Raw genomic sequence first — 26,062 nt, forward strand, 5'->3', positions numbered from 1 at the left:
GATAGAGGTTTCAGACTTTGTTATCCATCAGAATTACCAGAGGATTTTTTAAAAATTCCACCCACAATTCTAACTTAGTAGGTATGAGAAAAAGCCAGGAACAAATTCCAGGTGATGTCAATACTGTTCATGATTAAAGAACAAATCCATTATCTAATCCATTTGGTTCAGCATATTTTTGATTTTTGAATGACTTTGCCATTAATTAAAGTGAAAAATACCTGTAACAATATCATGCCTAGTCCCTAGGGGCATAGAGTAGAAGGCAACCAATGGATTATATGGTTTTGAGCAGCAATTCTTAACTTTAGTTCCATGTAGAATCAAAGGGAAAGATTTTTGTTGTTGTTGTTAGTTCTTTTCTCTTTTTTGGGGAGAGGAGGGATATGGGGATTGAACTCAGGGGCACTCAACAACTGAGCCACATCCCCAGCCCTATTTTGTATCTTATTTAGAGACAAGGTCTCACTGAGTTGCTTAGGGGCTCGCTTTTGCTGAGGCTGGCTTTGAACTTGAGATCCTCCTAACTCAGCCTCTCGAGCAGCATTCTGTGCCCAACTTCATTTTTTTTTTAATACTGATATGTAGGTCCATTTAAAATGAACTCAATCTGATGCTCTGGTGGGGCCAAGGGTACAGACATTTATGAAAAGTGCCCCACGAAAGACTAATATGTCTTCCAGTTGGAGAATCACTGCTTTGGGACATCCTCTTTCACCTCCTCTCCTGCAGAAAAGGTGGCCCAACATGTGTGCTATGTAGATGTCTTGGAGGAAATTGAAACCCCTGGGGACATGCTGATGCTCAAGTAGAAAATAATACCAGGTGGTGTTAATTTAGAAAGCAATAGTGAACTGTTGATCTCTTATAAACTACCCAGAAGAGCTGGCAGGTTTGAAATAACAGAACTTGGGAAGATGAGCAGCACACTAATTTTATTCAAGTTTCTTTTTCACTGAATGACATCAAGTCTAGAATGTCAGCATATGTGCTGATGGACCACATCTACCTGCTGTAATTATTATATTTATTCCACTTATCTAAATTATTCAGAATTTTGATTTAAACTTGAGCAGACCCATAAATGAGGCCACCGGGATAAAATGCTGCAAGCTACCATTTTACTAGTAGCTACCCGAGAAAGCAGAACTACAGAAACACATGCAAAAACAAAGGGCATTTTGAAATAAGATTTGCACTTTACTTGACTGGCATAAATAGAAAGAATGAATATTTCCGAGTGTAAATGAATAGACATGCTTGGAATCCTTTTCAGGAAGGACTCGGAGGCTTGGAGCGATCTTTAGTCTGGAGTATACATAGAAGGTCCTTTAGAGCTCATTTTCACAGCCTGTGTCATTAAAGTACCAAGGTATAGATTTTAAATAAAACCCCTGTGTATAAAACTAGGACTAATATTTGAATGTAAAATAAAAAAAAAAAAGAATTTAAACAAACCCCAGGCATCAGGTACGGGCCTTCCAGTGATCTGTGGTAAAAGTCAAACATTTGAAACCATCAATCTGATTTGAATGTAGACACATTATCTGTACAGAATTTATAATAGCTTCTCAGTTTTCTATTTGGAACCACTACCTCTATGGGGTTCTTGCAGATCTGCTTGAGCTATTCTGAAAGTGATTACTGAGGTCACTGACAGACTAGGAACCATCTCAGACAAGCACAGTGTTTAAAGAAAAAAAAAAATAGAGTCTTGGTGAGATGCTTGGGTGAATCTTTCTCCAGCCTTTATGTCTTCCAGAAGAAATCTTTAAAATACCCTGAAAAATAACAAAAAGGATAGTAATATTATGAATAGAATCACTCAAAATAGGAGACATCAAGGAAATACCAGGAGACAGCAAAAAAGTAAATTTTTGTCTTTCACTTCACTCTTCCATACTTACATAGTGAAGTATTATATATTAAGTAAATATATAATATTTATATTTTATATATGTAAAATTATATATGCATATATAAAATTTTATAATACTGCAGAAATGAAGGCAGAGAGCCCATTCAAAAGCACTTGATCACTGACAATCTGCATTCCATCCTTTAAAACACTAAAATGGAATGAATTCTAGAGAGTTTGATTCTCTGCTTCTATGTCTGGACTTGGAGACACATTCTCCTGTGTTTCAACTTTAGGGCTCTGTCAGAGAGACACAGATCTCCTGCTTCAGGGAGATGTGTTTGCAAGAACAGAATAGGACTTGAGTAGGAAAGGTGACTGGAGGGGGATTCTGTGTGTGCTTTGGCCCCTCCTCCACCTCCCCTAGCCACCCTCCTCCAACTCCCCTAGCCACCCTCCTGCTGGCTGGGGCTCAGTACCACAGGGGGGAAGCCTGTGTGTGTATGTGTGCACAGCAAACACCAATAAAGGGACCAGCCAGCCCCAAGGAGAGGAGGACCACGGGCAGGATTTCTATTCCATCCGCAAACAGATCAGACTTAAACTCACCGTCTGCCACAAAATCTCCTAGTCCTTCACGTTGTTCAGGGGAACATCTGCACTCTCACTTTCTCTTTGAACCATATGCTCTTGTTCCTCTTGGGTTCCAGAGAATTCAGGCTTCACGGAAAGTGTTGCCACTGCCTCTAGACTCCCTCCGCTCAACTCTACCTCCCTCTCCTGTGATGATCCTTGTCTGAATTCTTCAGCTGTTCCTGACTCTTGCCTCCCATCAATGCTCCCTGCTCCTTCACCCTCTCCCAGCGACCTCACACCCTGAGTGGCCTCCACTTCCCCTCCCTCTTGACCCTGTCCTAGCCGCTGGCCCTGCCCCTCCAGATGGAAAGTTTCCTGGAGAACTCCCTCCCCAGGCTCTGCTGCTGATGTCACTGTCACCTCTTCCCTGCTCAGCCCTGTTTCCTCGGCTGCCACCCTCTCTGCAGCTGCTGTTTTACCCAGTGCCTCATCCCCTCTGTGCCATGTTTCCTCCCAAGCAACATCTGAGAAGGAGGAGGCTCTATTTGCTACTGTTTTCCCCTTAGCTGTCTTTGAATCTGCCAACACCTCCCTCCTCTCTGCTGCTCCTCCTCCTGGATATAGATCTTCCTCAGCCAGGACTGCTCCTCCTCTTGTCGCCCCATCCCCCTCTGTGTTGCTGTCCTTTATCACCCTTGTCACTCTTGTCCCCAGAGTGTGCTCTTCCTCCTCCTCCTCCTCTGGGTCCCCACCCACCGCTTCTTCACTAAACTTTTCCACTATCATGGAATCTCCCTCAGGAACATCTTCCTCGGTCATCATCATGACCCCTGTTCCTCCTGGCCCCTGAAAAGGTTCTTCTTCGTCCCTTGTCTGCATTCCTGCAAGGCAATCTGGGTCCTGGGTTGCACACTTTGCAGCCTCTAATGTGCCCTCTCCATCATGGTGGGGTCCCTGCCCCTGCTCTGGTAGAGCCACATTCTGCTGGCCCAGCAGCCCTGCTCTGTCCCTGTGCTCTGTGTCGCTAGCTTCATTCAAGCTTTCCCCTCTTTCTTCTTTCCTCAGAGCTGTTATTTTCTCCAGTGACTTTTCAAATCCATGTGTTACTTCAAACAAGGTCACCTGTCTTTCTTTCAGTGAATCTTCTAGAAGCCCTGAATCTTGAGTCATTTCAGTTGTCTCTGTGGGTTCTGCATCCTCAGCATCCGATTCTATTTCATTTTCAGGCTCTTTGGTCTGTTCCTCAGATCTCTCTTCCTTCACTGCTTCCCCCTCTTCCCCTTTATGTTTTCGCTCCTCTTCTAAAGTGTCTTCATCCTTAGCTGCAATTGACCTTGTCACCTCTTCTCTCTCAGATCCAATCTCCCTCAGAGGTGTTCCGGGGCTCTCCGCTTTCCTCCCTTCTCCTGCTGCCTCTGACTCTTCTGGTAATGGTTCCTTCGGTTCCTTCCTGTCTTCCTTATCATCTTTTGCCTCACTCCCAGTCTCCGCCCTGGCTGCACCTTCCTCACAGAGTTCTTCTGGGCTGCCCTCTGAAAGCCCCATCTGCCTTGCCCCTGCCTCTCCAGTGGAGATGCTCAAGGTGGGTTCTGTTTCCAGAACCTCCTTCCTTTCTTTGCCTGGTTCCTTTCCCCCAACTATTGCCTCTTGTGAACCATCCTCTCTCTCAGATGCTGTGTCTTCAATGGGTCCCATGTCCTCCTGCTCTGTGAGTGCTTCCTCTTCACTCGCGTCCACATCTGGCTTTGGAGGCCCTGCCTCACTCAAAGCCACCCCTCTGTCAGCCACTTCCATCTTTGGAGTTGTTGGTGGCTCTCTCAGGGCAGCTGCCTCCTGAATATGCTCTGTGCTCAGGGCTGTGGTGTTTGTAAGCACTCCCCCCTCCATATCCTGCTCCCCTTCAGAACCTGCCTGCTCTGTCCCAAGTACAGTTTGCCTCAGGGACTGCTCTTGAGGAACCTCTCCTTCACTCAGACCCACAGAATCTCTTCCTGCTGCTATTCCTGTGGCTTTGAACCCTTCTGGGCCCTGCCTTCCATCCCCTTCTGCTTCCTCCTCTGCCCAACTTGCCATGCACAGAGGCACCTTGCTGTTCTCTGTGGGTTGCTCTGCAAGTGCTAGAGGCCCTGCTGTTGTTTGCCACGCCCCCAGGGGAGCCTCCTTAATGCCCACCCCATCCCTGAGCTCTGCATCCTGGTGTTGGGGAGCAGCAGTAACTTCCTCCCCTGCTTCTTTCTTCTGCAGTGTGACCTGCTCAGATTCCTTCTCCGAGTGGAAGGGTGCCCTTTCCTCCACTATAAAATTCCTATTGGGTGCTATAAAAATAAGGGTAGAAAACAAGGTTACTTTAATCAAAGTGAACAAAGGAGAAGGTAATATATATAAACTTACATAATATTTAGAAGAGATTTAATATGTTACCAAGGAGATTTATATTATGTATAAAACTTGTCCTCAGTTGGTTCTATGATGCCACGGAGTATAATATGTACAATGTTTTAATAATGGCCTTTCATTATAAAAAGAAATGCTTTCAAATTTAATGGATACATTGATATTAAAGAAAAAATGAACATCAGAAATGCTGAAAATAAGCAAACAAAAAGCTTTCATGTCCCTATGTTTTAGAATCAGTAAATCCTCTCTCAAACCCCCTAATTTTACTTGAAATATTGACTTACAGAAAATTTTTTAAAATAAGAAAAAACAGCATTCTATTTTCTTAAAAATCACCATTTCTTATAGCACCATAATGTAGCATAATATGACTGCCTTCTGACTACATTTCTGCTGTGTGGGTATATAGCAACACAGTCATGACATAGAAACGGTAATCATAGCACATAATACTTTAAGTATTTTAAGATACTATATCAAAAAAATCTTGTAGCTCAAAGTCAGGTTTTGGGTTTCTTGTTTTGTTTTGTTTACTAAAGACACCAATTTGTACTATAGGTCAGGATACCTACCATCTATGTTCAGAAATTGATTTGTCTTTGGCAAAATAGAATCACAGAGCAAGAGAAGACTTTGTATTCGGGCATAATTTTCTACATAAATAACTTTCTTGAAGTATTTCATAAGTGCTCATCCATGATTCCCTGGCCAATTGACATGTATTCACTATTACATTTCAAAAAATATTAGGTTTGCTACATTCTCAAAAAGGCTTGAAATATGGGCTGGGGATGTAGCTCCATTGTAGAGTGCTTGCTTTGCATGCCCAAGGCCCTGGGTTTGATCCTCAGCACCACAAAAAAAAAAAGAAAGAAAGAAAAAAGCCTCAAATAGATTTTATTATTAAACAAAAACACATTTTTTGAATGATGCATGCAAAATAAGTAAATTCATGTCATGCCAAATACCCAAAACTTAAATTTTTCAGATGAAGAATAGTATTGATGATGGTAGAAGCTTCAAAAATTGTCTTCTTAATACTTTTTTTTTTCATCTAAACTTTTTCAATTATAAAAGACCCTGGGTTAGATGCTGTCAAATAAGTTACCATATCTGGGTGTCAATCTCTAACAATCCTGTATACTCATGAAGTCAGCAAGTGTACCTTTGTTTTCTCACTTGCTTACCTGGCTGGCTCTCTTACCGGCAACACCAATATGCACAATTCAACAGAAATTAAATGCCTTTTTCTGATTTCTTGTCTTTTCTTACACTCCATTCAAGACTGTTGCCACCCTATTATTTCTCCTAATCCAAAACATGGCTATCTTTGCTGCATTCCCTCAGTCTCTTGCCAGCTGCTATGACAGACTATTTTGAGGTAAGGTAATCATAACTGATATGACATTTCCCTTAATAATATATTTGGAAAGTAACTTGAGTCTTATTTAAGAAGAATAAAATAGAAATTTCAGGTTTATCCATGGGTCTGAGGTTGACTTTTATGGTGGTCCTCTGTGCATAACAGCAATTATTTCTAAATTGTACCTAAAAGCTCCCAAAGGGAAATGTAATGTGGACCCAAATTATATACTCAGAGAACATGTAGCAAGTTCATCTGAGAATATGGTCCATTTTATTTCATTACAGATTATTACTACATTGGAAACAAAACTACATTGAAACAATGAGAAACTACAATGTGTGTCAAGTCTCTTTAATGTTATATCTTGCTGTTCAAATTCCTGCATGAAAATATCATTAAAAAGTCAGTTACGAAAAAGTTTAAAATATTCTGTTTTTTGAGAGTTGGCCTCTAAATTTATGGATTAATTAAAGAGCATTCAGGAAAACAAGGGAATAAAATTGCCTAGTCACATGTAATAATACACTGTGTCTAAATTCTGAGGGAGAGAGCACCAGTGAATCCAGCTGAGCTATTATGTGAATGTACACACTACAGGGAAGTCGTGCATGACATTCCTGAGGCAAGGGAAAGAGAGTAATTGAAGGCTTTCTAAGAAATATCAGTATAAAAACATGACACACGTTTTTTGAAACTTCATGAGCTTTTGGAAAAAAAAAATTAGTATAAGAGAGCAAGCACTATTCATAAACTGGCAATTTGTTTTAATGGAGTGTATGTGGCAATCAGACCTGAGTGAGGATGCCAGTTCTCCACTTACTGGCTGTATGAACTCGGGAAACAATACCTCTCTAGTCCTTCATTTTTATATCATTAAAATGGGAATTGTCATGATTGGCTCACAGAATTATCTTTATAGCAAATAAGAGAGTTTCTATAAAATGCTCAGGACAGTGCCAACACACAGAAAACCCTACCAAATCATTCCTCCAAACCCTTTCCCCCTACATCTCACAATTAATTGATTTTCTTGCTTGAATTAGACTTGATCAATAACTACTATGGCTGCATTGAAAAAGGAATGATTGAGGAGCGTACCGGAATTCCTTTATCAGAATGTGCACTGCAAAAGCTCCAGGGTCCGCTCCTGTAACACACTGCTTATTCAAATGCCACCTGGCCCTCTTCATGTTGTGCCAGGGAAATGGATCTCACCTTGTGTCTTCTACCAGCATCCACGAAACTGTGGCTAGCTAAGCTATTTGCTTGGAAGTAGGGTAAAATATCAAATGTGTTTGATAACAAAAATGGGAAGTGGGATAATGTAATCATATGATGAATTAAAATAATAACCCCTATATGCGTATACATATGACATTCCTGAGGCAAGGGAAATATATATGTATATATATACACACACACACACATATATTCCAATCAGAACCTATAAAAAGCCATTCACAAAATATAAGAAGGACTGGTGTTAAGGACAAGGAATCTGACCAAATATCTATGAGTCATGGTCTGTTAAATAAATCTCTCATTGGTAATCTTGTAGTTAGAATACTCATTATGAAGAGACAGGTCACATGTGGATGGCATTAAGTTTTTTCCTAATTGAAAGAAAGAAAGAAAGAAAGAAAAGAAAGAAAGAAAGAAAGAAAGAAAGAAAGAAAGAAAGAAAGAAAGAAAGAAAGAGAATTTTAAATGAATCATTGTGAAATGTGATGTGCCTTGCCTCTTGGTGTCTCCAACTGGGTCAGTTAAGGAAAATTCATCTACTTGGTCAACTACATGGAAACGGCTATAAAATAAGATTTCATCTGAAAATCCCTATCAGAATTTTAGAACCCAAAGTTCTTTTTAAAAAATTGTTAGATATCAATGTATTTAAAAAAATAGCAACATTCATAGCTGATACCAGTTTTAAACTCCCCTATCGGTCTCTGAACCACATCCTGCAATCATATTCATTAGATGAAAAGAAAAAAAAAAGTGGCCGAGGAAGAAATAAGAACAGGAAGATGAAAAATGAAAACGATCCATCTTTTGCAGAAGATTTCTGAAGGTCTTTCCTAGGTAATGATGTGTCCTTACCTCCACCTGTGCCAATCTCCAGCTTCCACGTGGGCTTCCCCCCCTCATCTGTGCTGCTAACATCAGACACGGCGTCATAGTGGCAGTGGCAGCCCGGTGCCAAGGCTTCACTTATTATCTGTCCAACTGATTGGAGATCATATAAAATATCAAAAGGTTTAAAAGCAGGTCATGGGAACATTGCTGAGTTATTTCACATCATTCAAGCAAGTGGGGTTGATTTAAATGCATTCACATTAAAATGTGACCTTGCCTTTAAAATCTATGAAGATTAAACTACTCCCATGCTATGATTTCAAAAGAGGAAACACAATGCATAAAAGAAGATCGTGAAGTAAAGAGACACATGCAAAGAAATACCTGTATTGAAAAAGACAACAGCCAGAAGCAGTGACCTTTTGCCAAATGCACATGCAATGAAATGATTGGAAAAGCAATTTGATTGCCTTTTATTTTCTAGAAACGTATGTTAGAAACGTATGTTATGGCTTTTATGACACCAGTCATCGCCACTCTTTTACAATTCTAAAACTTCCAGAGCTGACTACACTACGAGCATTTCATTCATTAGTATATTTTAGTGATTTGACCCCGCAATACTCACTCCATATGGACAGAAGCAATAAAAAGCTATTACATGATGCCTATAAATTTAATAGAAAAAAAGACACTGTGTTATCTATAGCTGGTTGTTAGCATGGACTTCACGTCCATAGAGACCTAGTTCCAGTTACATATTTCATACTAACTGTACCATCTTGGACAAGTTTTTGGCCTAAGTCTCAGTTTATCCATCCTTCAAAAAGAAATAAGCAAGTCGATGGTTATTGGGAGGATAAATGAAGTAATGTCTGTAGAGAATGCTCATCTTCTACTTATTTTCAATTGTCTATGCACTTGATAAATACTAGCTGTGATGATGATGGTGGTGGTGGTAATGATGATGGTGGTGATGAAGATGGTGACAGTGGTGAGCATTCATCATAAGTATTATTAACTAGTGTGATTTATGCAAAACTGTCAAGTCAGGTAAGTTTGTGCTTAGTTTCTGACAATTCCCTTTCTACCTCCCTTGCTGTCATCTGATGATCCATGTATCTAAATCCCCTGTATCTACTGTCATGCCACCTTCTGGTTAAGAAAAGTTCACTCCAGTAACACTAGATCTAGATCTGCCTTCTGGGGTAGAAACATTTCTTCAAAACTCACTCCTCCCTCCCTTCCTTTCTCCCATCTTCCCGCCTGGCTGCCTTTGTTTTCCTGTGATATTATGACACAACTAAGGACTATGCTTTGAGAGAAACAGAACTAGAATGTCATCTCTTGCTTAAAGTGAATAACTAAGACATAATGACTTACTAATCTCTCTGTTTGGAAACAAATAGTGAGATATCAGCCTCAAGTAGGTTTTAGTGGGGGAACATTAACTAACTCTATTACTCTCAAGACAAACATGGAAATGAAAAGAGGAACATTATCTAGTTCAAATATATTCTCTTTTTAAATTTTTGAATATCACTTTCCTAATTCATTCAATAGACCAAATGAAAAAAAAATATCCTTATAATACTGTAGTTCAAAGATGACATCAACTCGTGGCAATTGTTACAGATGGATTTGTTTTCAAGTCCATTTTTATTTCAGGGAGTTTATAAACATAGCACATATATAATTCACACTATAATAATGTGAATACCACATATCTAAAAAGTCTAAATAAGTAGTGGTTTTGTTTTTTGCATATAAATTCATTCTGCTGACTGAGCGATGGAAATCACAAGGATGGTAGGACCAGGGGAGGGGAGTCAGACTTAGTAGCAATTATATGAAGTGTTGCCAACAAAACATCTATGTCTTTTCCAAGTAGTCTACAGGCTGTAAAAAATATGACTTGAAATAATAATAATAAACAATAATTAAGCAGTTAGCAGCTATTGAACCAAAAGACTATTCTAAGAAGCCAAACAGTAGTACTAGCATAAGCTAAAAATGACAACTCACTCGGAATGGACAGTGCCGCTTCTTAACTGCTTCGGCACTGTAATCACCACTTCCCACATCTGCTGGTTCGCCCTGGAGGCTTAGGCTTTGGAAGTAGATGACAGCCTGTATAGTTAGGTGTTGCCGATTTCAGGTTTAGCGAGAATGGGACTCTGGCCTAAGTATCAAGGACTTCCTAGGTGTTAGACCAGAAAAGGCCTCACTTGGACATTTTTCTCAGATGTTCTTCTGAAACTGAAACTTAAAAGCAAGAACTTGGCCAGTGTCTAACCTCAACTCTTTTCCACCCCTAGGAATAGAGGACTGTGCACGCTGAGACTCCTGTGTCAGCAATGTGACTTATCACTTTGTTCCCTCCATCTGTTTAGCCCTTCATCTCTTAAGGCTCCTGTCCTTTACTGCTCTATAAAGGTGTCCACTAAAGGCAAAGGTAATTGTCAGTTCTCACAGCGTTAGCAAAATGGAATAGTCTCATGCAGAGAATTTCTTAGAAATGCACCTTTTCCACTCAAATGATGTGGGATTCTTTAAGATACTGTACAAAATGCCAAAATATATGTTAGCCTTTCTATTGTGAAAACGAATATATTTCAGAATAATATATATATTGTATTTTTCCTAAATATGAAAATAACATATATTCCTTATTTAAAGCTTGAAAAGACAAAGAAGTACAAAGAAGGAAACAAAAATTATCCATGGTTCTGCCACTCAGAGATAACAACTAGTAAACATTTGGATGGATTTTCAAGTATTTTTTACTGAACTCTTACTGTAGTTAGCATTTTATATTCCATGTTTTTCATTTAGCATTGTATTTTATTCTTTTATATCAATAAGTAAAAAGATTATTTAATAACAAATAGGATGTTCTAATAAAGTCCTACTAAATTTAGTTCACTAAAAATTGCCTCTTGTTGAATATTGAGTTGTTTTCATTAATTTGTTTTGATACAGCTATTTAAAATACTTTGAATCATTGGTATACATATTTTTGACCATTCCCTTAGGATACATTATTAGATTTTGAATTCCTGGGTCAAAAAGAACCTTTTAGAAATGTTTGATAAGTTTTTAAATATGTTTTTAAAAAGAAATACCAATTAATTATTTTACCTGTAAATCATCAAGAGAACTATTTCCCTACATAATTGCCAACAATTCCATAATTTTTGAAGATTCTTTTAGTATTTGATAAAAATTAAAAAGATATTTCAATATTAGTAGGTTAGCTTCCTTTTGTGAATTTCCTGCTACATGCTGGAAATTATGTTCTTCTGGTAGAGTGGTTGCTTATTTCTTCTTGATTTGTAAGAACTCTTTATGTATCATGTATATCAGCCCTTTGTCATATAGATGTTGGAAAACTCTCTTTATATTTTCACTTTTCTTTTGCTATAGTTTTGTTGCTGCTGCTGTTATAAAGAATTTTATATCACTCAATACTATTTCTTTCAAGTCAGCTTTAACATTATCTTTAGGATTCTGATACATTCTATATTCAGTTTAGAATTTAATCTCATAAAATTATCAGCATCTTTATATTTGATTTTCTATTCAAATACTTGGATTGACTTCTCATTTATCCCACTTTCTTATACACTCCATATCTGTTATACCTTCCCTTCTGATACATCCCTGGAAGTATGACTATATGTATTGCTCATTTATTATTCTTTATTAAGTATTTTTTTGGTAATTGTTATATTTTGAGTTATTTGAGGAAATAGTTTGAAATTGATCACCATATAAAAACCATTTGTTGTTTCTAATAACTGTATAATTAATAATCTAGGGAGTTGTATTAATCTCTTAGACACAAAAATTATTTAGAGTACTGCTTTTATACCTACAATTGGGGTGGTTTAGTTAATTATATTTTGTGAATAATTTCTTGATTTATTATATGTATCATCACATGTGGATTCAACAACTTCTACTCTGTGATGCTGGAAAGAAAGACACATAGCAAATAATAATTATCTGATAAACTGACCTTCTAAATTATAAAATTATTACAATTATTTTTATGTCCTTATTTATTATGAAAAGTACTAATTATGTTCATACAAAAATGAGAGCTGTTATTCTTGTATTTTCCTTTGAAAGAGTGTGATTTGCTTCTTGGATGCTCTCAAATTCCAGTTGGATGCATATCTTTCTCAGAAGCATTAAGCTGAAGTAGTTACCGATTCCAATTTAGTGACCCAAGAGCTAGAGGGGAAAGGAAAGGAAGGGGGGCGGTTTGGAGTCCTCTTGGCAGAATTGTAATTCCATTGTTAATGACTTTAGGATTGCAGAAGCTGCCAGCCAGACCCCCAATCTGGCGCTGCCATCTTTGGGTGGGAAGAGTCTCTGCTACTTCAGGGAGAGACCTCTACCTCTGAGGGTCTCCATTTGCTGTTTGGTGTTGCCTCCCACAGTTTCCCTGAGGGTTGGCAATGCTGAAGAATTCTGTGATGTCTCAGGAACATCTTTCTGCTTTCCCAACAGCTTCTAACTTCTACTCTCTAACTTAAGGTCTAAGATTATCTCTTTTTTTAAGTCCATGAGGCTATGCCTCTTTCTCACGGGAGATAAACTAAAGATAGCACCTGACATCTTTTTACTAATTTGCCCTCACGTTGCAATTATTTTTAATTATGTGGTTCCTGAACAGTAATTTCCCCAGATTCAAGAGCAAACTTTTTCACCTTTTAAAAAATCTTTTAAATTGACAATTTTTTTTGTATTTTTTTTCCTCTTTCAAATAGAACAGAAGGAAGGAGACCTCAGACATCTGAGCTCAACTACTATTTCACAGAATTTTTCTGATTAACATTCTTAAAGGTTGACTTTTAGCCTTCATATCACTGCTGCTATGTCAATGCAGAAACTTAGAAACACACTGCAATAATTTAAATGTTTTGGTGGAAAGAGACCAAATCACTACATCTTAAAATTTAGGCTATCATAAATGGGATATTAAAAGTTCACTTTTTAATATCTACTAGTCAAGATGAAAATAGAATTATTAGTCACAAATATTTACTAAATTTAAAAACAACAGTTATGATCATTTTTGAAGTTGTTTATTTACATGGTTTAAGTGGATAATTTGGAAACCTTCAGAGAGAAATTCTTTCCCGGAAAGTGTGAGTTGAAGAAAAACTAACTATTTAGAATGATGATGATGATGAAGGTTATGATTTTGCAGGTGGACACATTACAGGGTAGCATTTTGATATTTCTGATGCTTCTGTAATTTTTCTGTGCTCATTTTGTTCCTTGCTTTCTCCCCACCCCCACATCTTCTAGGCAATTTTTCTCTGTTAAGATAATGCTAAAAGGGGCAGAACAAAGCCACAGTATTTCTTTCCTGTAATTACCTATTATCTATGATAAGGCTTCAGATGTCATTACTGCCCAGCTCACATGAAAAGAAACAAACACAAAAGAATAAGAAGGAAAGTAAAAGAAATCATCTAAGAACTTCAACTTATTTTATATTATGGAAGATATATAAATTTTGTTTATCTGTTCATTTTGTTGTTTAGAGTACCAAATATTTTCTAGTCAATAGTGTCTGTGGGAGAGTTTGAGTCATAAAATGTCGAAGGAAAGTGAAAAACACTAGTGTATATAATCATATAACTTTAAAATTTATAAGTCATGAAACAAAAAAATGTCATTTTATTCTTTTGTACTTACTTTACTTATCATTATCAATCCTTATTATCAGTTCTCTTTTCCAGGCTCTCAAATGTCAAAACACAAGTGTCCTCATTGGAAGACAATACATCCTGTACATTCTCCATCTTACATGGTTAATAACATTCAATTCACTTCCTCTCCTCTGCTTGTTTTAAAACAAAACAATACAACCCACTTTAAAACATGCTAAGAATCCTTTACAATTCAATACCAAAAAAAATGTGTCAAGAACTTTTTATAAGAATTAAGAAAGCCATAAAAGCAACATAAAGATATACTCAAATTCATTCCAAGTTTGTAATCACCTTGAAAAGTATCCCTATGCTTCAATCATTCTTTGTATGGCCTATCAATTATCTTTCCAACAACTCACCATGATTTACATCATCTACCTACACAGTAAAGATAGTCTCGTGTTACCTCTGACATTGAAACATGGCCCACAAAAACCCAGGATTTATTACAAACTCAAGGTCACAGCTGTTCAAAGATGAGTTTTATCATCTTATACTATCTTTTCAAAACTTCCAGATCATGTCATTTGAATCCAATCTCCTAATAAATCCCAGCACATGGCCTATAGCTTTGCTCCTCTCACTTCTTATTACACCACCATTCTCTCTCCTGTCCACTTCACTCCCATCACACTGGCCTCCTTTCCAAATCCTTCATTCACAACTATGCTCCCAACCCCCACCCTCTGCTCCTGCTGGACTCTGCTTCATGTACTCTTTCTGCAGACTCATCTCTGTGCTTTGTTCAAATCTCTGTTTAAATGCCCTTTAGTAGCAAGGCTACCCCTCAAAATACCACTTCTTCAAACCATCACTCCATCCCCTCATCCTGCTTTTTCTTCTAATGCACATCCCACATACCCAATATTACATGCCTATTTTCCACTGGTTAGGGATATTTCCTTCCTAGAATATAAACAACATGTAGACAGGTTCCAATTATGTTCACAAGAACAGTGTGTGACGTAAAGCAAACGTCCAACATATATTTACTGACAGAAGAAATCTATTGGAACAAACTCTATATTTCCACAATTTATTCAAAAGTGGTATTTTGACTTCAACTTATATCACATGATTTTCTTCTTTCATCAAGACCATTTTATCCTGCCTACATGATGACAAAATTGCATTTTACCTTTGTCACATTATTTAGCATTAAATGACCTGCCCAAGCACTATAACTATTCTTGATTTACATATAAAAATATAAAACACTTCCATATGCATTTTAAATTATAACTTAAAATTTTTATTTTATTTATAACATTATATAAATTTTATTACCTTCATATGTTAATGTATCTGCTTTTTCCACTACTAGAATATACTCAAAGATTATGTCACAAAGCGTTGAGAGCTTAAATTAAAAATAATGAAAAAATAAACATATTAAAATAAAATATTCTATATAATACTGAATTAATTTCCAAGAACACTATTCTCATTGCTCCTAACAATTATAATCTTATACTTTATCTACTTCACTGTATATATAACACATCTTTTATAAAAATTTACCTGTTGATTGCTAGGACAAAGCCAATTAAAATACATTATAAAATAATGAAAAGGAAAATATTTTATGCCATCAACTTAAATGATATGAAAGCAGTGACTGTATTTTATTTATCTACTGCCATGTTCAAGTGAAACAATTCATATTAAATTGAATTAGCTTATTATTAATGTCTATTAGCTTAGACACTACAAAAACATCATTATTTGCAGGTAATTGTTGAGCCTACAGATCTATTGTTAACATAATCACAGTTTTTATTCTAATAGAAAAATGATTAATTCAGTACCATACAAATGTAAGAAATGGTTTTTATATACTATCTCAGCCCTTACTTCATTTTGACCTAAGGGTCTAGTCAGAGATATAAACAAAATACACTCATTTAGATCTTATGACTTCACAAGATTTCTGGTCTAATTTACATAAACTGTGCTTTTAAGCATATAACCATGGCTCTGTCCCTCTCTTCCTGAGCTATCTAACTGAAAATTCAGTTCAGAAAGAAAAGCTTGTCATCACTCACCTTTTCTTTGACATCAATATTAACTGCATGAACTATGCAGTGAATACCTGATGGTTTTAACCTGAAATGTTCTTATAAAATTTTATTCACATAAAAGAATTTGAGAATATTTATAACTTCCCTTAATCCATTATTTAAGTGTTTACAAGTATATTACATCATTTCCTTGAATATTTATATTTAAAAAGCATTAGTGCTCAACTGTAACAATATATCCATTCCTTGGGTTTTTGATAGCATTAATCTTTTACACTATTCTGAATATATTATGTTGTCTTTGCTTTGTTTTATTTCTTAGTGTCTTATTTTGCAGTGTGTTTTGTATTTCCTGACTCTGGGCTTCTGAAACCAAGAAATTTTGTTCTTTTGAGGACAATGAGCCATAGAACAAAACTGAATTCTTATGCAGTTGGAAACATATTTTAAATAAAATTTGCAGTCATAAAATACTTCTGGAATATAAAATAACAGGTAGGGTTAATAAGAATAAAACAGAGATGTGTGCTAAGGAAAAAAGACATCCAAAATAAAATGTTAAGTGTAAAAAATTAAGTTGCAGAACAAAATGAATTATATGTTCCCATTTGTATATAAAAGCAATATATGTATGTGTGCATTTTGATATATTTATATCATAGATGTGGCATATCATTTTATCATATACATGTACATACTGAAATATATCTATATATACCCCTAACACTCATATATATCAATTTCTCTAAAATGTCTAGAATCATAAACACAAAAAATAACTGATATACACTTTTATCTCTGGGAAACAGTAAAAGTTAGGTAAGGAAGACACTTACTTTGACTTTATTCTTGTATGTTCTATAATGTTTACAATTGTAAAACAATACTTTGTTAGAAAAGTAGTTTTTCATGATTCCTTTTTCTATTTCTGTGAAGAATATCTTTGGAATTTTGATGGGGATGGAATTGAATCTGTATCATGCTTGGGGTAGTATGACCATTTTTTCAATATTAATATTAATTCTGCCTACCCAAGAACATGGGAGTTCTTTCCATCCTCTAAGGTCTTTTTAAATTTCTTTCTTTAATGTTCTATAGTTTTCATGTAGAAGGTCTTTGCCTCTTTTGTTAGATTGATTCCCAAATATTTTTTTTAGGCTATTGTGAAAGGGATAGTTTTCCTAATTTCTTTTTCACCAGATTTGTTATTAGAGTATAGAAATGCAACTGATTTATGAGTGTTGAATTTTTTTATCCTGTTACTTTGCTAAATTCATTTATGAGCTCTAGGAGTCTTCTGGTGGAGTTTTTTTTTTTTGGGGGGGGGAAGGTCTTCTAAATATAGAATCATGTCATTGGCAAATAGATAATTTAAGCTCTTCTTTTCTTACTCATATCCCTTTAATATGCTTCTCTATTTGGAAAAATAAGGGATGCACAATAGCAAAGGTAATACTTGGAAAGAAAAGTGAGGCAGTAGTCATCACAATACTAGACCTCAAATTATGCTGCAGAGTTACAGTAACAGAAACAGCATGGTACTGTCACCAAAACAGGCAAGAAGACCAATGGAATAGAATAGAAGACACAGAGATAAACCCAAATCAATACAATTATCTCATACTAGACAAAGACACTAAAAACATCTGTTGGATAAAAGAGAGCCTCTTTTAAAAATGGTGTTGGGAAACCTGGAAATCTATATGTAGTAGAATGAAATTCAACCTCCATCTTTCACCCTATACAAAAATCAACTCAAAGTGATCAAAAATCGTTTCTGGAATTAGTCCAAAAATACTGCACCTGCTGGAAGAAAAGGTAGACCCAATATTCCAAAACATTGGCTCAGAAACTGACTTTCTTAACAAGATTCCTAAGGTACAAGAAGTAAAATTAAAAGTCAACAAATGGGATGACATCAAATTAAAAAGATTTCTTTCAGCAAAGGAAACAATCAAGAATGTGAAAAAAGAACCTACAGAATGGAAGAAAATCTTGGCCACCTGCTCCTCAAATAGGGCATTAATATCCAGGATATAAAGATAACTAAAAAATTAACACCAAAAAATAAAAAAAAAACAAATAAACCAATCAATAAACGGGCAAAGGAACTAAACAGACATTTCTCAAAAGAAAAAAATATGAAATATCAATAAGTATATGAAAAATGTTCAACATTTCAATTAGAGAAATGCAAATCAAAACTATACTGAGATTTCATCTCACTCTAGTCAGAACGGTAACTATCAAAAATACAAGTAACAACAAATGTTGGCAAGGATGTGGGGGGAAAGGGTACAATCATACATTCTTAGTGGGGTGGCAAATTAGTGTAACTGCTCTAGAAAACAGTATGGAGTTTCCTCAAAAAACTAGGAATAGAACCACCATATAACCCAGCTATCCCACTCCTCAGTATATACCCAAAGGACTTAAAATCAGCATACTACAGTGACAGCCACATCAGTGTTTACAGCTGCACCATTCACATTAGCTAAGCTATGGAGTCAACCCAGGTTCCCTTCAATAGATGAATGGATAAAGAAAGTGTGATATATAGACAGTGAGTGTTACTCAGCTAAAAAGAAAAATGAAATTATGGCATTTGCTGGCAAACGGATGGAACTGAAGACAATCATGCTAAGTGAAATAAGCCATCCACAGAAAAACAAAGATTAAATACTTCTTTGATATGCAGAAGCTAATCCAAAACAAGGGGAGTGGATTAAAACAATGAAGATCAAAGGAATAAACAAAGAAGAATAAAATGAAGAAAGGAGGGATGGGGTAGGAAAAGTCAGTGGAGTGAATTTGACATAACTTTCCTATGTGCATGTATGAATATACTATAGTGAATCTCACTATCATATACATCCACATGACACTAATTTTAAAAAAGCACAAGAAAACTATAAGTAAATAGCAGAAAGATCAATAGAGTAAAGGAAAGGGAACAGGTGGTAGGAGAAAGGGAGGGGAAAGACAAATACTGGGGACTGAATTAAAACAAATTATATCCCATGCTTCTATAAATATGCCATAGTATATTGTATAGTAATGTGTAACTAAAAAGAACCAATTAAAAAAAAGGTAAAGAACTTTATCTTAGGGACATTTTAAGGTGTTTTAAATAGGAAAAGTATTTGGAATGATCATCTAAAATGACATTTTAAAAGTTAGCTTATAATAGAGAAAAAATCAGTGTTTGGCATAGCTGATTTGTTAAAAAAAAACTATTTTCTTTAAAGGAATTAGATTTTAGTTCAGTAGGTAAAGGAGACTTTTTGTAGAGTGACCTCTGAAGCCTAGTGCTTTACTTTGTGTTGTAACATCATAGACAACATCATTACATGTGGAAACAATTACTAAAATGTCTTCATATTTTGCTATTCAATTTGATTAAAGCTATCCACCTTAAAAAATAAAAATAGTTTATCAAAACAATTAACTTTTGAACCAGAAACTATTCTTGGAAGCCATCTGAAGGAAATAATTACAAATTTGAAATAATAAAGGTAATTAAGTACTAAAGTACTACTACTAATAATAGTGAAAATAAGAAAATATCCAACATTGTAAAATGGTTTGTACATGAGAAAAATTACAGAATAGAACACAGACATTAAATATGCTTATAAAGATTATATAATAGCATGGAAAATGATCATGGTATAACATTAAGATACAAAGAAGTACACATTTTATAAAAATATGACAACATAGCTTTTGCAACCCTAGGTTTAGAAATATGAAGTTGTTTTTATTGCAAGATAAACCTATGAATGATTATTTGAAACTATCTTTCTCTATTTTCTAAATGTTATTCCGTGTATGCATTAGGTGAAATGAAGAATAAACACTAATAAAAAGACTTAGCACAAATATTAGAGCTTAACAAAAATAAATAGTCCCTCAACTTGCCATTTACTGTTGAACCTCCCTTAATTAAAAAAAATAACTACAAAATGTTTTTAAATTGTTGAAGTTATCAAGTTAAAAACAGGTTTCCAATGTAGTTGAGAAAAAAACAATAAACCAATATATTTATCATTTCACTAATCAAAGGAGGGAAAACCCTTCTCTTTTCTAAGTGACATGATCATAGTATATTTCTGCTATTGCTATTCTATTGCCTAATTATAACCTGTTTTATGTGCATCCTACTTTACAAAAGGTAAACAATGTAGCTTTCTGAAGTAGAAACACAAAATAATAATAGTAATATCAATGCTACTACTGAACTTTAACAACTCTACCTTTTTACTTTTTCTTTTGCAGTACTGGGGATTTAACCCAGGGCCTCAGGCATGCTAGGCAAGCGCTCTACCTCTGAGTTACACCCCAACCCAACCCTCTACCTTTTTAATTAACAGCTTTCCAAATTATGAAAAATTTCTGTTATATAATAATCTATAAATGTTCTGATATACCATAATTTAACCATGAAATCCAAGACCAAAGATTCAAATTATTTTATGAAAGGATTTCAAATATATTTTAACAGGAATTTTGATTCATGCATGGCAAAAACGATTTGAAAATGTTGAGAGTTTGTATTATAATTTTAGGGAGGGATTAACAAACTTTTTGGTAAAGGCTCAAAAAGCACATTTCTAGGATTTTCTGGGCCATTTAAAAATATAAAAATAATTAGTAGCTTATACCATGGTTATTATTGATAACTTATTTTAAGATCATTGCATACTAGTACATGGAATGCACTTTTATCATCCTGCATTCAACCCCCAAAATTGTATCTGACCTTTAAAGTCCTCAAATCTGTTCTTCATGAAAACTTTCAGAGTATCTCAAAAAAAAGGGGGGGGGGATTTTTCTTTCTTTGAAGGCTCATGATATTTTGGACCTTCTCTGCTTTTTTGGATAACTACTAAGCTTTGTCCAGTTATTTGTGTGTCAAGAACTCTCTAACATGCTTTTTTATTGACTATGATGCTCAGCACATAGTACAATGTTAATATTAACAGTTGAACAGAATGGAAAGAGAACTATTTATCATCCTTCATTCCTAGCTGTGGGCCCCAGGAATAACCACTTTTATGGGCTGAAATATCGACATTAAGTCTTTAAAACACACCTGGATTTTCATCACATTAAAAATTGAAAAATGTTATCATGGAATCAGGAATGGTTTCTGCATTGGCAGGGGACACTGATAAGAGAGCAGGGAAGGGGGAAGGGGTGCAACCAGTGACGGGGCACAGGACACTTTGTGAGATCCCTGCATCCAGCTGTCCACTGGTTCTTTCACTATTCTCCCAAAGGTTAGAAAACCATGAGGCCTTCCATATATCTAAGGTCCTGGGGTCTTCTGGTCTGGACATTCCTTAGTCTTGCCATATTAAATGCCACCATCCTACACACCTAGGAAACCCAGGGATCACAAAGAACTCGATTTTATAGAACTCCAAGTCAAGTTTAGGGTGTCTTAGGCAATTCTTATAATTTTACCTAAATCTAAATTTCAACTACAAGGATGCAGTAGGAAATCTTTGGAAACTCTGAAACCACTATGCCTGAACTCAAATCCTTGAAAGACCCCAAATTAGCTGCATAATACTTGGCAAAACCTAACCTCTTCAAGACACGTTTTTTTTTGTTTTGTTTTGTTTTTCATCTGTGGAAAAGAGATAATGATTGCATTACCTCAACCTTGGAAAGACTGGGATCTTGCAAGATATGATGAGTTAATATATGCCTTTAGAACTGTGCTTAGAACATGATAAGCTTCTATCAAAGTAAGCTATGGATAAGTGCACACATATAGCTAACAACAAAGAGCGTTGCTAGTATTAAACTCTAAGAAGCCACACATAACCCTTGCAAGCTTTCAGATATGTATTGTGCTTTATTTGATTCTTGAGATAGAATTTCCATAGGAAAGAATATACAGAAAAATAGGAAACACATCGTGTAAGAATTGTCAAATAATTTTTAAAATGCAATAGAAGGAAATCAGCAAGCTGAAAATACATGTATGATTATGTGACAAAGAGACAAAAGGGAAAATATTGAATCCCTCTACCGTATCACAGCAGTATTTCCCAAGTTTGGGCAGTATGCAATGGCCAAAATCAGCTTCCATGCATGGGGACAATGGCAAGTCAACTCAGAGGCCATACTTACCCTCTTTCTCCACCTCAGGGAGACCTGCTGTTTTGTCCTTCACCTTAGTGGTGCCTACTTCCCAAAGCTTACTCTTTTCCTTTTCTTCCCTGGAGGTAGGTTTCCTGGACTTCTCAAATAAATTCTCTGCAATCTGTTGGGTTCCTTTCTGCATTTCTTCAAGAACATTCTCACAGCTTTCCTCTCTTGGCAGAGGCTGGGTCTCCACAGCTGCTTTTGTTATATCTTGGTCTTCAGTTTCAATTTCTAAGGATTCCTCAATTAGATGATGGGATTTTTCTGACTCACCATTTTCACTCAGCTCCTGAGCAGATGAACTTCTAGGACTTTCTTGTGTACTTTTTTCAACATGTACTTCACTGGCTCTTTCTGCAAGATCGTCTTCACTGTCACTAGAATATGGGTGACTTCCGGATGAGATTGTTGAAGCTGTTTTAATATAAACGGGAGATAAATATGATGATATTATTGTTGTTCCATAAAGAATCTCATTTAATTGTGGAAACTATATTAGTAATAAATCATACTAAAGTTTCTAAAAATATAGCTTAGTAGACTTGATTTCCTTTTCCAACATTCCCCACATAATCATCATAATAAAGAAAATTCTGTCTAATCTATAACTATACAAGTTTTTCATAAGAGCTTGTATTTAATCAAAACCCAAACCTATTGTTTTGATTTGCATTTTAGAACTAATTTTATTGGAAAATCTTTCTAAATATCTACTTTGTTATAGAAAAAAATGAATTATCCTTTGCTTTGATAGCAAGCATGTATTTATTTATCCTCTTATATAAACCTAGTATTCTCTGTGTATGATCCTCCCATTTTTGTCTACCATAGTATTCACCACCCTGGTAAAATCTGTGCATTTACACATTATGTTGATATTTAATGAATGTTGTTAAATGATGTATGTGTGTGTTTATGTGAGTGTGTGTGTGTGTGTTGAAGGAGATATTGTCATTCTTCTAGTTGCCCTGAAGCAAGGCATTGAGATCAAACTGCAAGTGAAAGTACTGTATTGAAAATATGCTCCAGGAGAAGCATTTAAGGGAATGGAGGAACCCAGGCCAGGAAGAGAAGTGATCAGCCAAGGAGCTATTTGAAAACAAGGACTCAACCTCAGCCTGTTCCAACAGGGACCTCTGATGTCTAAGTTATACTAAAAGGATATAATTAAATTAAGATGGAGCTGACTTTTCATCCTTTGGATCAGTGTGATACTAGCTATGGGCCACCCTAGAGAATATAAATTCCTTTGCACTTGCAGGCTCTTTGTCTCTGAGGGTGAAACAACTCCCATAGTTCAAGGGAGGGCTCTGAAAAAGGCAGAGAGTGCAGAAGCTGCGGGATGAGCATGCCAAGCCAGAAAAAAAGACTTGAGCCATCCATTCAGGTGGTGCTACAGATACATGGTCCAGAAATTTAAAGTAGTCAACAGTGGTTTGCATACTACCCCAAAAAATCTTCAAAAAAACCTCAAAAGAACATAACATAAACATTGACTCTATAAGGCTCTATAAGAAAGATGCATAGCACAAAAGTCACTGTATACACTGCTCTGGAGCACAGAAATACAAATTTTTTGACCAATAGATATGGTTTATAATTGTTATTATAGAAAAATTTTCAAAGGAAATAGCCTACACATAAATGCTGCCTAGCTTTCTTGTTTTCTCTTTTTCTCTGTGCTCTTATTCATTTTTTTCTCTTTTATTTCTGTGTGACAGCTACACAGATGGCTGAAGCAGCTAACACAGAGTTTAAGAGAAAAAAAATGCCTGTCTTTACCTTTATTCTCTTCTCTCTGTCCCTCCAGCCCCATCAGCTCTCTGTGACAGGTCTGAGCATTTTACGTATAGTCACAGAGACATATCAGAGTTTCCACCAAGATTTGAGAGATGCTACACAGCAGCAAAAAACAAACAAACAAACAAACTGGAAAAAAGCCTTTGAGCAACAGAACCCCTTAAGCATAATTCCATTTGTTCTTATCTCCCTGGTACCTTGACAAGCACACCAGATGACCACTATTCTTCAAAGAAATCACATATTTTAGCCACTTATTCTTTATTTTCCATTTTACAAAATCTTGATATGCAAGGGAAGATGGCAGACCAAGGAGAATTGTTCTCCTTTGGATTTGTATCAGTTCAAAGACTTTAGGGTCCATGCTCTCCCCACTTGTAAGGATTGTAAGGATTTTATAGCTATTTTTAAAAAGGGAAAGCAAATATTGCTTACTAGCAATTTCATCCATAGCCTTCATTAATTGCAGTTAGTTAGGATACAATGTTATACTTAATCTGAGCTTCCAAAACTACATCTATCACCAGTATATTGGCATGATGACTCCCTCTTTTGGCCTTGAGTATTGTTCATTTGATAAAAAAATAAACACTCTTCTATCTTCTTTAGTAGCTTCTATTAATTGTATTATTTTATTTCAAAAGGCTGACACACGCTCTGGTTCAATTTTGAGTCAGTCCTTCAGCAAAGAAAGATCAGGAGAATGAATGGCCTTGAAGTGGCGAGGGCACCTGACCTCCTATATAAACTCATTTCAGTTTTCAAATCTCTCTCTAACCTCATGGTATAATTCAGTTTCAGTCTCATTTCTTGCTCTCATTTTCCATACAGACTAGAGTAAGATTTTGCTTACAAAAAAACTCCAAAAGCTTCAGGGCCATGGAATGAGATTTTCAAAATGATTTCTATTTATTCTTTTTGAAATGAAACACATTTTTATATTTAAAAAAACTTTCATATAGAGGAAATTTAGGGGCATATATGTAAATTGTTTCATTAGGAGGGAAAATGTCTCTTGGAGGCATGTTGGTAAACAACTTTACCTCCTCTTGATTCCATTTGTCTCTTTCTGGTATTAATGCTGAAAGGACTTGTTCTTGGTCCTTTTGGCAAAGAAAAGGTCTGCACTCAGTGCTGGATGCCTTGGCCAAAGCCAGCAAGTTTGATCCCATTGTTTCACATTCTATGCAGCATCTGTGACTTATTCTCATCACAATCAGTCCTCAAATCCTTCTTCCCTTTTCATGTTATAGATATCTCTTTGAGAACGAGTCCTGTATTTGTTTCATCATTGTGAATAAAATCTTATTTTATAAAACACAGAATTGAAATAAAATAATATGTCTTCTGTAACACACACTGTAGGTGTCTCCATCATAACTCAGCTACTAATTAGCTTTGAGTTTGCTTATGGTACATAATTTCTCTAAATCTCTGTTTTCTAGACTTTAAAATAGAGATAATTCTACTTGTTCTCTACAAGTCATCATAAAAATTCCATAGCAGAAATTTAACCTCATCAAATTAACCATTTCCTTATAACTTTTAGTCTTTTCCTATCATATATGTGGTATATTCTAATAAATTTATTTTTTGTCATTATAGCTACCATTTACTGAAGAAAAAAATAATAAAGCTTGATCATGATTATGCACTTACTATATACCAAACAGTGTGGTAAACTCTTTATAAACATCTTATTTAATCCTGTGGAGTAGTCCCTATCTTCTTTCCTTCTAGATTCAAAAAGTGAGGTCCAAAAACATTAAATAATATTCAATGGCTATTAGCTACAAAGCAGAAAGTTTTTTGCAAAACAATTGTATTGCATTAATACAAGGCAGTAAAACCAAAACCCCTCTACCTACTTAACCACTCTGAAACAGGAAGGTCCGACTATCATGGACTCACTATTGCTCCTTTTAGTTAATTTTCTACTGTCACCACTCAAAGACAAGTGGGATATAGTTCTCTCCAAGATCAGAACTCATGAGATAGTCTGCCCTCCTTTTTCAACTTCCAGTAGTTAATCTTCATTTTGTCAACCACTCTGGAGTCCAAAGCACACATAAGACACTCT

At 35.7% G+C, this 26,062-nt stretch overlaps 1 protein-coding gene across 4 annotated transcripts in view; it reads right to left on the minus strand.

The window, feature by feature from the left end:
- Positions 1-914: 914 nt before the first annotated feature.
- Positions 915-26,062, minus strand: part of Erich3 (glutamate rich 3) — a 102,222-nt gene continuing 77,074 nt past the window's right edge. For all 4 annotated transcript variants that reach the window (XM_046443221.2, XM_058578923.1, XM_058578922.1 and 1 more), the window contains 4 exons: positions 22,168-22,596; positions 8,295-8,420; positions 2,468-4,749; positions 915-1,781 (listed from right to left, as the gene is read on the minus strand). In XM_046443221.2, the coding sequence (XP_046299177.2) occupies positions 2,486-4,749; positions 8,295-8,420; positions 22,168-22,596 (2,819 nt within the window). In that variant the 3' untranslated portion in view covers positions 915-1,781; positions 2,468-2,485. The remainder of the gene's footprint in view (positions 1,782-2,467; positions 4,750-8,294; positions 8,421-22,167; positions 22,597-26,062) is intronic.

This window comes from Marmota monax, unplaced genomic scaffold (assembly GCF_021218885.2).
Source record: "Marmota monax isolate L192 unplaced genomic scaffold, Marmota_monax_Labrador192_F-V1.1 WCK01_AAM20220418_F8-fsc00046, whole genome shotgun sequence".
Taxonomy (NCBI): Eukaryota; Metazoa; Chordata; class Mammalia; order Rodentia; family Sciuridae; genus Marmota; species Marmota monax.